Source organism: Austrofundulus limnaeus, unplaced genomic scaffold, assembly GCF_001266775.1.
Source record: "Austrofundulus limnaeus strain Quisiro unplaced genomic scaffold, Austrofundulus_limnaeus-1.0 Scaffold111, whole genome shotgun sequence".
NCBI classification, from domain to species: domain Eukaryota; kingdom Metazoa; phylum Chordata; class Actinopteri; order Cyprinodontiformes; family Rivulidae; genus Austrofundulus; species Austrofundulus limnaeus.
In genome coordinates, this window is record NW_013952513.1 from 440,810 (window position 1) to 452,850 (window position 12,041).

The 12,041-nt window shown below is 39.1% G+C and overlaps 1 protein-coding gene across 6 annotated transcripts in view; it reads right to left on the reverse strand.

The window, feature by feature from the left end:
- Positions 1-12,041, reverse strand: part of tle2b (TLE family member 2, transcriptional corepressor b) — a gene marked incomplete at its 3' end in the record, with an annotated part of 117,703 nt that overhangs the window by 99,516 nt on the left and 6,146 nt on the right. For 3 of the 6 annotated variants that reach the window (XM_014014179.1, XM_014014180.1, XM_014014178.1), the window contains 1 exon segment: positions 4,058-4,571. In XM_014014179.1, coding sequence (XP_013869633.1) covers positions 4,058-4,081 — 24 coding nt within the window. 6 annotated transcript variants of the gene reach the window in all.

The window sequence follows — 12,041 nt, forward strand, 5'->3', positions numbered from 1 at the left end:
GTGTGTCAAGGACAGAAAGGCAGATGTGGCAGTGGAAGGTGTCAAAGCAGTTTGGAGAGAAAAGCAAAGGACAAAAAAAAMCCATTAATCGATTATTAAATTAGTCATCGATTATTTTAATAATCGAATAGTTGTCGATTAATCGGTGCAGCCCTACATAAGACCAGCTATGTTGTAGGGTTCAGAGGCAGAGACGTGGACAAAAAGACAGGAAACGGAACTGGAAGCATCAGAGATGAAGATGTTGAGGTTCTCCATGGGAATGAGAAGAATGGATAAGATTGAGATCATTACAGGTWCAGCACAGAGACCAGACTGAGAGGGTTTGGACCAGAATGGGGACAGTGGGTACACTGAGGGATGCAGGTGAAGGAAAAAAACATGACTGTGGTTGGAGTGAGAACAAAGTGAGACAGAGGAGGACTCTCAATGTGGTGACTCCTGAAGAAGGAACAGTCGAAAGAAGATTTCTACTCCCTGTCGGTTCCATTTTCTCTGTCATTCTCTGTAATGATGTATATTTTTTAATATTACTGTATTTATGGCTAATGGTTTGTGTCCTTTTTGAGCTGAGCTCCCCCTCTCTCTMACAGAAAGTTCTGATAACGCTCACCACAAAAATCCAGTGGAACCAATTACAGCTCTGCTCTCCTGGCAAATCAGCTCTCAGCTTTAACCCCTTCCCCACCAAGGCAAAAGGAGAGCAAAGTGACTTCCCTGCTATAAAACGTCAAGCACAATTTAGAGCGTTTAAAAGGATGCAGAWGAAAAGCAATACTCAATCCAAACTGATGGGAATTGAATAGATCTTCCTTATTGACTAAACAGAGTAATGCCAGCTTAATGAGGGGGACAACAGATGTGCAGCTCTGTATTCACCCCGGGAAAGTGTTCAGCTATAAATCTTACATCTTTTACAAGACGTCTGTGCGTCTTCAAACACACCATCTATATCAACTTTATTACCTCAAACATGAAAAATGTCAGAATCTCATTATTCTTTCTGTTCTGTCAACAAAACATAAAACAGTCGTTGTCATCATGAAGTCTGGTCGTTACAATAAAAACAGAATTTGGAGAATTTAAGAACCATTTAGAATATTTCATAACAAGGTTACATTCTGATGCTTAACAAATATGTGACCCGTCACATCGAAACGAGGATTAAGTCCAAAATTGGTATATGGAGAAAAAGGTAAATATAGTGTTTTGACTAAAATGTTAACAAAAATTGCATTTTGTCAAAATATAATGAATAAATGCCTTATTGATGTATCGTTTGAATGAACTGTCTGAAATATAATCAAAAAACAAAATTTTGAAGCACTTTTTTGAGCAGTGGTAACAAAAAACCTGATTTTGAGGAAAAACGCCTTAAAATTTCGAGAGTTTCCCAATGAGCTAGCAAAGTTTTGTTTCTTTTTAGCTGGGAAATCTCAATATGCAAATATAATTTCAGGTTTCCTCTTTAAAAGGACATCAACAATTCCTCATTAAAATGACATCAAATTAGGATTCTGACCAAATATTTATGTATTATTGAAACCAACAAGACAAATTAAGTCATATACAGTATATGGATTTACTAAAGATATCAGAATGATCCAGGTATCAAAATGTAGCTTTTAAAGCCAAGAATYTGAAAATGTAATTAGGTCATTTTGACCAAATTTGACTTAATCCTCATTTCGATATGATGGGTCACAAATGTGTTGGTTTCCAAGTCTGTTGTTAATTTGGCTTCTAGTTTTATTTTCTGGTAACTTAAGTGTTTGATGATGTGTACTGCATACTCTTATTTTTCTAATAGTTTTAGATGAGAAATAAACCAATGCCTTAATGATTCATTTTTTGGTTCTTGTATGTTTATCTGTTGATKTTCATTCATTCTGCCACTCAGTGAAAACCTGATGTTTTCATGTTTGGTTAGTTTTGCTGCCTATTCCTTGGGGGTATGCTCAGTTGTATTTTAATTACAGTAATGTACCATTAAAACCTCTTACTAACAAAGTATTTCTTCAAAATGTTGCAACTTTTTACAATCCATAAAGCAAAAACTTTAGACACTGACTTTTGTCCAGTCACAGGTAATTAGATTTTTAGGAGAGCAAAAAAATACAAAGAATTTAATTGGTCGTATTGTACCCACTACCAGCATTTTTACAAGTACTTGTACAAAAAGCCCAAATGCTGATATCAATACTCRGTTGAATGTACTACAGTTTCCATTTCAAGTGTGAAGTTAGTCAGTTCTATATTTAATACATTTATACAAGTTAAAAGAATATCTTATTTGTTAGTTTTGGTTATTTTTAAATTTTGCAACAGTAGATATGTTTTTAAACTCATTGTATAATGTTTAGGTACAGTGAGTAACCAAACTGAAGTGCTGTACTTAGTTTGAGAAAAACTTGTATTGGGACAACCTTGGAATGAATTTAACCTTAAGATGTATAAGAGTACTTATAAAAGTATTTCTGACAATAAAGCAAAAAAATTCAAACAAAGTGAACAGCAGCATAAAACTGCAGAAAGTTTCACAATATGTATGAATGCCTCTTAATAACTGATCCATCTTTAACAAATACAGCCCTAAGAGTCCAAAGACTTAGAAAAAAAATCACTTTCATGACCGGATAAAATTTAAAACAATGACTTAACACATCTGTATAACCACATRCTGTTTGAATACATTTACATTCAGGATGCAAAAGGATCAAAAAGGAACAGATGTAACTGCAAATGCTTAGACATTATAAATAGTTCATGTCTATTTACATATAAGCACGCACACGTAAGAACAAAAACCTCGGAAAACAATAGAAACGATGAGTGCATACACCAGTGTTCTCAGCACTTTCACACCTTTCTGCAGATCATTTTTCATATAGCAAAACGTAAAAAAAAATAATGAAATAACGTTTTGGGCTGTAGAGGACGAGAGAGAGGAGGGGGGAAATCCAGACAGGAAGAAATAGAGTAGATAGACAGGAAAAATGAGATAGGGGCTATCGATCGGTTGGAGTCGGCTCAATCCGSCACTGAACTTTATCACAAACACTGAACATCACAGCAGGAAGCTCTCTGATATCCAGGAGAGAACAGAGGAATGTTCAGTCACTAGTCTCCATTCACATCTCCCATTCGTTTTCATTTCCTTTCCCTTTCAACCCCCCAGGAGCACCTTTTATTTATTTTTTTAAAGAATATTCTCCATCTTCTTTTATAGCTCGGCTCTTTTAGATGTCTCACTTTCTCCCTTTTGTCTTCCTCTTCTCCCTGTTCCCCTGCATCGTCTTCCAGCAGCTTGGCTTATTAGCATTCTCTCTGTTCATGTAATTGATTCCTCATGCCGTCCTCTGGCGAAAATGTCATTCATAATTCCATGTGATAGTTGGATGGGTGAGGGTTTGGTTCGGGTGGCCACTGACCCATTTCAGGCAGATGCAGAAACCAAAATCTGATTACAGCAACCAGATCGAGACCCTTGACAGACCTGGCTGTTTGTCCAACTCCAAACTGTAGATGAAGGGTCAAACTGAAGGAGGGTAAAGAGGAAGTAATTGTGCCTTTCTTAAAACTAATCGAGTCACACTGGACAGATCAATTAGATGGTCAGAGTGTGTTTGCTTAGCAACAGAAATGAGCAGCTAAAGGTTTTTCTTTTCTTTTTTTTACATTTTTCACATGCACTGAGACGATTTAGTTATGTGGCACCAATCAGGATCTCAAAAGCACCTGGTTGCAGCTGCAGAGAGAGAGGTGTGTGTCTGTGTGTATATATACATCAGATCTAAAGGGGGGTCCAGTCCACTCCTCATGTTACAGTAAGGTCAGTGTAACTACATGTGAGGCAAGACTGAAAACACAAGGAARTTTATGGAGGGCAAAATGGTGCAAAGTAATAAAAGTTCAAGAGGCGGCAGAGATTAAAGCAAATCAGACTGAGACACAGAAAAAAATGACTTTATTGGAGTTCTGAGACAAAGTTAAGCATGATGTGGAGAGCGAAAGAGGGGRAAAGTGTGACAGAAAGAAAAATAAGAGAGAAACTTACCGGATGCCTGCCCTGAGGGTACATGATCCCAGGAGAGGAGAGACTTCCAGTCCGTTTAATGGCCAGGTTACTCCCCTGGCCTTCCAGTTCTCGACCCTCCACCGGTCTCACACACACACACACACACACACACACTGAGTGCTTCTCAGTTGTCACTCTTTGCTCTTAAATTCCTGTTTCGAAAACCCCTCCGTCGACTCGTTCATCCAACAATGTCCTGATAAAACGGAGCCCCCGACTTTTCCACCACCTCCTTCTTCCTCATCCTTTTCCCTAGTTCCTCCTCCTCGTCTTCCTAACTGTTTGTCCCCCACCTCCACCAACACCTCTCTCTGATCAGTCAAGGTCCAAACATGTTGGCATGTCACAGAGACAGCTTCTTCTCCTCCTCGTGCCCCTTCACCCAGCAGTCCAATGGCGAAACATAAACACTTCAGCTCCAGCAAATATTCCTCTTCTCTGCTTTTTCCTCCTCTTCTTCTTCACTCTCCCTCTCCCTCTCTCTCTCTCTCTCTCTCTGACACACTAAAGCCTTGACTGCTGCAGCAGAAAAAGGACAGGAAGGAGAAGGAGGAGGAAGGAAGGAAGGAGGGAGGGAGGGAGGGAGGAGAGAGTGAGAGCTTTGTTTTTAATCTAAATGTGGAAAAAAAACGCAAGAGGAAAGCAGGAAAGAACAGCAGGTCAGTGGAGGATCCAGCGGGCTTTTCAGCAGCAAGCCCTAGACTGTAATATATTGTGCCTGTTGGCTTCAACACAAACAGGACAGGCTGCTAAAGCTCCTCTTAAGGTGGAACCGCACAGATAGAGTCACACAGAGAGAGGGGGAGAGAGAGAGAGAGAGATGGACTCATTTTCAATTGTGGTCAGACACACAAAGCAATCAGTCACGCACAAAGACTCAGCCTCAAACTGATATGAAACGAGATACAAACACTCAATTCATGACAGATATGTGGACACGCTCAATAGAAAAAACACAAAATACACACAAAACACGCACACATCACAGTCACTCAGCGTGAGAAGTTTATTAGCCAGTTCACACCTTGCATTAAAATGCATTTTGAGATGACTGGATTGTAATCTAATGACGTCTAATCGCGTATAATCCCACGTTTAAACACATCCAGGTTGCACAGAGAAGTCATAATGACAGGTTTTCTCAAGCCGCTTCCAGAAAAGGGTCTGAGAAGCAGGTTTGAAATGAATACTTGTTAGAGCATGCATACTGCCAACTATTCCTAAACTCAGGGTGTTTTCGCACCTCTTAGTCCGGTAGACTCGGTTCGATTGGGGACCAAAATTGAAACATTTGTTTAAATTTTCTGCTGGTGCAGTTTGCATTCACACTGCACTGTGTCAACCAAACCCTGTGAACAACCTGTTCGCCGCCGAGCCACTGAAGGAAAACGACACAAAAACCTCTGAACAGAACWCTGAGCRCATCCTCCTTCTTCACAAAATATAYACAAAAAAGGAGTGGCATCTGATTTTAGTGGTTATAGGATTCCTCTCAGCTTTGGCATATGTGCCAAACAAACTTCAACTATAARCTCCTCATGAGCAGAAGACGCCAGAACTACGGAGAATGTTGTTTTTCACACAAGGTGGTTGAGACAACTCTATGAGGTGGTGTGCACAGAGTAGGAGCACGTCCAGCTTAATAGCAGTGCTGTCCACCTTTTACAGACAACGAGCAAGGTATACGAGTAACTTTATTACTATTGTTACTTAATGTTCTGCGCTGTAGTCCACTTCCTGTTTTTGGAGAGGCCTCCGATCCGCTTGGCATTCACACCATACCCAAAATCACTTCAACCGAACAAAGACCTAGGTTTGTAGACAGACCAGATTTGGCTTTATTTTGGTCCGCATCAGAGTTCGATTACGCAGTCACACAGCTCCCCAAACCAACCGGACTATAACAAGGAAGGAGGGTTCTGCTTAACCAAACACATGGTTCCACCAACATGACACAATAATGTCACCACGTACGGCTTACAGCTGAACCCTACACTCTCTGGATCTAAGGGCGGATTCACAACAGCCCTGTTTGGTCCGCTATGATCGAACTCTAGTTTGTTTGCCTTGAAAGTCTGGTACATTTGGGRAGGTGTGACCGCGTCTTCCAACCAAAAAAGCGAASTCTGGTCTGTTTATAAACCAAGGTCTCGGCTCGGTTGAAGTGAACTCTGAGGAAGCTTGGACGCACTGTAAACAAAAAACAATATTCTCCATGGTTCATCTTCTGTTTATGATGAGCCCAGTTGAAGAGTGTTTGTTTTGGCACATTTGTCCAAAACAAAAGAGAAATCCTACAACCGCTAACTGACATCACTCCATGTTTGTTTACATTTTGTGAAGAAGGAAGTTGTGCTCAGTGTCTTCTTCTGAGGTTTTCGTGTTGTTTCCTTCAGTGATTCTCGATGCAGCGCCCCCACAGAGAGGGTGAACAGGTTGCTCCAAGGGATTGATTTGTTTGACACAGTGCAGTGTGAAAATGAGCCACACCAGCTGAAAATGCAACAAATATTGCAAATTTGGTCCCCAACTGAACCGAGTSTCCCGAACTATCATTTCTGAAAACACCCCAAGTCGTAAAAGACCCCCCAAATACCTCCACACACGCTGAAATTTTTGAAATTTTCCCCAATGTCCTTCGGTTAGAATTAAATGGGAGTGCACCGATTCCAGTTTTCTGGCCTATCTCGAATCACCAATCTTTAAAAAGTCTGACCTGATGATTCTGATTTTGGCTGATAGAAATTTTTTAAATAACTGACACAAGATGTTATAAGGTCACAATCCACCTTCAATGTTTCAATGTTATTTTATTGAAAAACATTGAACAATACCCTTTCACAAAACAAACTTGTTTTAACTGGACAGGTAGTGCTCACAGCAGAGCAAAAGGGAACAGTGGCTAATTTTCAGACCTTTGTAGAGGTAGAGAAGCCAATCGTTTCCACAGATCTTATCTAAGGATTGGCTGATCTCTGTTATCCCAAAATTAAGGAAGGTGCACCCCTAGATTTAAACCATTAATACAAACTGTATTGCTGCTTTATTTATTCAAGTAAAAACCCACGTACCCTGATTTGTTGGGTCTGGATTTCCCAAGATTAAAATGTTTCATAGGCTGAGAAAATTCTACATCTCTCAGGGTTACAAAACCTTTAAAAAAATGCTTTTCTCTGCACCCGCCAAACCATACCCCGCCTCCTGCGAGACCTAACTAAAATCCACATTTACCAAACGAGTGTGCAATCTACACCTAGAGTAATTAAACTTTCAAAGTATCAAATAGAAAATTCTGAAGAGATAAATGACATTTCTGTGTCTGCATTGCGAGTTGGCAGAACTGTGAGCGCTGCATCCGAGGAATGTCCACTCACCACTGGGGATGTAATCAAAATCAGTAAGTCAAGTATCTCAAGGATTACCGCTGTAACACTCTAGAAATATCTGCCACGGCGGGATAAAAATGTCTGCTTGAGTGCTGGATCTGGTGCAAGGGTTATTTACAGGACTACCCAGAATGGACCTGAACCTACTAAGACAAGATATTTAAAGACTTTCCAAGTAGAGCACACCGTGCTGGGCCCAGACGTCTTCTGCTGCTGTAAATAATCAGTTTATCCAGGGCAGCTCTGCCTTTGAACTTGATCAAACAGCCATTAATCCGACACTGTAGACTCGGACAGTCAGTCCTGGCATCCGTGGAGGATTTCTAGTAAGATACAAAGTGTGTTTGATAACTAGAGGGTTAGGAAGGGGGCAGCTCCAAAGCCACAATTAAGGGCAAACATAGACATCCTATTACACCAAACACTACAAATCCTTTTGGGAAAGCTGATGCTTCTTTCTTTCTTTCTTTCTTTCTTTCTTTCTTTTATTTTATGGCACTCCTCACTGAAAGTTACTTTTGAGTTTGCTTTAATGTTTAAACTTCTATTTGTGCCAGACACCAAAGCTACCTTTAGATTAGAAAACAAGGTTTGAATTTAATTTAAAAAGATTAAGTTTGAGTTGAGAGATATAAATCATTCACGATAATCTCTTTATTAATAATTTCAGTTATGTACGTTAATATACAGTCATTTTAATCAAACCAAATAGACTTATATTCGTTTATTATCATTATAAATGTCACATGTGATCAAACTCAAGGCCTGCAAGCCAAATCTGGACCTCGTTAACATTTTATCTGGTCCTAAAAGTAACATTGCAAGCGTAAATTAGTTTTTTCTTTTGTCCCTGTATTTAGTACATTCTTCTCATGACTTTTGTCACAAGAAAATTAAGTTTGAATTTTTCAGTAATCTTTAATTTTTTTGTAAAAAGAGCAACCGAGAAGCAGCTTTAATTATGTTTTTTGGTTTTCTTTTTATTTTGAAGTCAAATAATTGGATTTTCCCTCAAGTTTTTCTTTTTTTAGTTGATTTACTGGATTGTGATAAAAATGTATAGTAAATTATAAAGCTGTTGATAGAGTAAGGTATACAAAATGAATGCTGATGTGCCCTCGCTTCATGAGGTTATGTATGTTCTAAATGCCATCATTCGGAAAAGGTCATTTATATTTCTATAAAAATAATTTGTTGCATAACATTTCTTCATTAAATTTTGACAGAATTTGGCCCTAGGCTGGGACCAAGTTTTGATTTTTAGCCTCCTTGTGTAATGGAGTTTGACCTGATTTAGTTTGCCTTTTTTTTTTTTGTCAGAAGAATAAAAAAAACATACAAAAATGTAACAAATTCTTTCTGTATTTAAGCAAATACTAAGCAGACTTTTCTAGATCAAACAAACTTATACCAAATATGTTTTAAAAGCAAAGTAGGATGTGTGTTGGTGGAGTTTGCATTGTTTGGATGATATGTGTATACTTAGTTGTGAAACTAATAAATTCTGTCTGATTGCTCAGATCCATATAACTATATAATGATTTTAACTCACAAGCATAATTGGTCAGTTGAATGCTGTTCTTGTTAGATGAATAAAAAAAAATCTTGGTGAAAATCATCTGTTAATTTTTTTAAGTTTAAGTCACATAATCTTAGATATGATTAACTGCATTCATACCACACGACATGACCTCTTGTTGGAAATTACGTGTGGAATCAGATTGCAGCAATAACAGCTCAAATATGAAGTAACGACAGCACCACCTTCCCATGTGGAAACATCCATCCATCCTAATTATTCACACCCGAAACAATTATCCTTTTTTTTTTTTTCATTTTTTGGTTTATGCAGGGCTCGAGGTTAGACACAGAAAAAACTGAGGTTTTACAAAAGAAAGCACAAGCTGGCTCGCACTCAAACCGAAAGACACCATGCTGTGAGGAAACTGTGATTGCTCAAAAAGAAACATCACACGCCCCTTTGGCAGGCTGCCCAAAACTTCTTGATGAGGAAATTTGTACCTCCCCGATGATGAAGTGTCCATTTCTGACAGAACATATTTCTTTATCCTCAGCCTTTGCTCTGAATCACACACASAGTGATTCAGAGATGCTCCACAAACACCACCAGTCCCCACATAACCCATCGTACTAATCAGTATTATCTAATTGTCTAGAATGGATTAGGCAGGCAATTATTCCCACAACTCYTCGCACAGGGTTTCAGAGAGACAGATGGGCGAGCAAACAAACACGTAAAAATAGACTGAGACGTCCACACAGCCCTGAGGTGACCCAGCTTCACTTCATGTCATTGYATTTAACAAAAACACTTACAAAACAAACACTAAGCTGTGACATGTTCCGTCTGGCTGAAAGGGTCGACGACAAGATGAAACCACTTGATGCACAACACTGAATGTCCTGTTTAGATTCTGCTTGGTTTTAATATGTGAGAGGAAACTAACACAATCATTTTTCAWAATAAAATACCCTGCAGACCAATGTACTACAAAATTATTATTATTATTATTATTATTATTATGTTTTATTTTTTTAGAAAAGGTATTCGACAGGGTGAGTCAGAAATTCAGGACATCCTTTTTATTTCAGAAAGATAAGAAAAAATTAAATCCCAACAAGTAATGGGTGAGAGGGGTATTCAGATACTTAACTTTCCCCTTTTTTCTGAAATAAAAGGGTGTCCTGAGTCTTTTGACTCACCCTGTATTGTTGTTTAGCCCAATTCCAAACGTTCCATGAACCATATTCATCCTTGACCCTGGTGTTTGTGAAACCCTCACAAAAACACTAAAATGTCAGCTGTAAAATCTCTAAAAATACTTAATCTCATCTAATGACCAATGTAAGGTCATAAAAACAGCACATTTTGAAGCTAAATAACATTAACGCAAAGTGTCTGAGCCTGGATATTAAAATGACAAGAACCAATTTTACATTTGAGTACTATGGTTATGTTTTCTATGACTGCCGTTATCAACTGAACTGATGTGAGACCAAAAAAAGCTGTAGTCTACATTTGACAACAGCAGGTCCATTAAAAATTATTTCCACATATCCAGCGTCTAATGAGCTTAATGAGATTCTGTTCTTTGTACCAGTGGTTCCCAAAGTTGAGGTCAGGATTCAAGGTGGGGTCTCAAAGATTTTCAGTATTAATTACATTTAAAAATAACTGCTAATATTTGTTGACTTAATTGTTACAAAGGAGTTAGTGTACTTAAAGGCACAGTGTGTAGGATTTTGTCAATTMTTTTAGCCGAAATTGAGATAATCACTAATGACAATAATAAAAAAACATGTCTAATCATTGCAAACAAAGACCTTGTTTTATTATTTTTACCTTATAAAAAGCTGTTTATATCTCCATGGTCGCGGGTCGCCACTACAGGCAGCCGCCATCTTGGACCGCCATCTTGTCTACGAAGGCTCATGAAGGACAAACTGCGGTGGCGGCGTCAAAAACGGTTTTAGTTGTAATACTATAAATGTAATATTTGTTGTCTGTCATTGTAGCTGGGATAATTTTACTTATTAAAGCTCATAATCTTACCACTTGAAACATCACTAGCCCTGAAGCTGCTGGTAGACATCGCGGTTGGAATTATCAAAGGTTTTTGACACCTGAGAGACACCGTAGCAACGACCAGGGAGGATGATTCAACCACTCAACCACTAGATGTAGCTGAAAACAACAAATCCTACATACACACTGTGCCTTTAAAGTTGGATGAAATTAGCATAATGAATATTGTTACCATGCCCTTGTTCATTTGATCTGATACAATCATGTCTCTGCTACTGTGTCAAAACTGAAAAGTTTTGGGAACCATTGACAATTGCTACAATGTGTCAAAAGTCTTTTTTTTAACCGAGACATTTCACAGTAAATGCTCGATTTATATGAAGGCACACATAAGATAACTATGTTAGCAGCGTTTTACAGCATAAATGTCACTGAATGTGAAAGTATTGCACAATTAGCTCACCTGTTCATTAATCAGCTGCGTACCTCGAGCGTTTTTGTATCAATAACCTGTCCAACACGGCTTTAAGGTGAAAAAAAAAACACATTTAATGCAAACGTGTCTCAATTTGAACTTTCAATTGAAAAAAATAAAATAAAATTAACAACTCCTCGGTTCCACCTTAAAAGCTCTCGGCTGTCTGATAGTCCTCCGCGCGCGCCGATTGGAGGCAGCCCTGCCTCGTTCCAGCCACTCGGCTTCAGAGAACCCCACGTTGTGTCCTGACATCACCGAGCGCGCGGGCCAATCGCGAGGCGACCCGGTTTGGTAGAAGGGTGTGGGCGAGGAGAGGCGAAGGGGGGCGAAGGGCTGAGAAGTCTGTGGGGATTGTGGGCATTGAAGTTCCAATTATTCCGCACGCTCGCGCGCGCGCGCGCGCACTGTCAGTCACGCTACATAAATGCTCAGTAAATTCTGCCGTTAATTTCAATCCCGCTATTTCAACTACACACACACACACACACACACACACACACACACACACACACACACACACACACGCTTCTCCTCCACACCCAGTTTTACAAG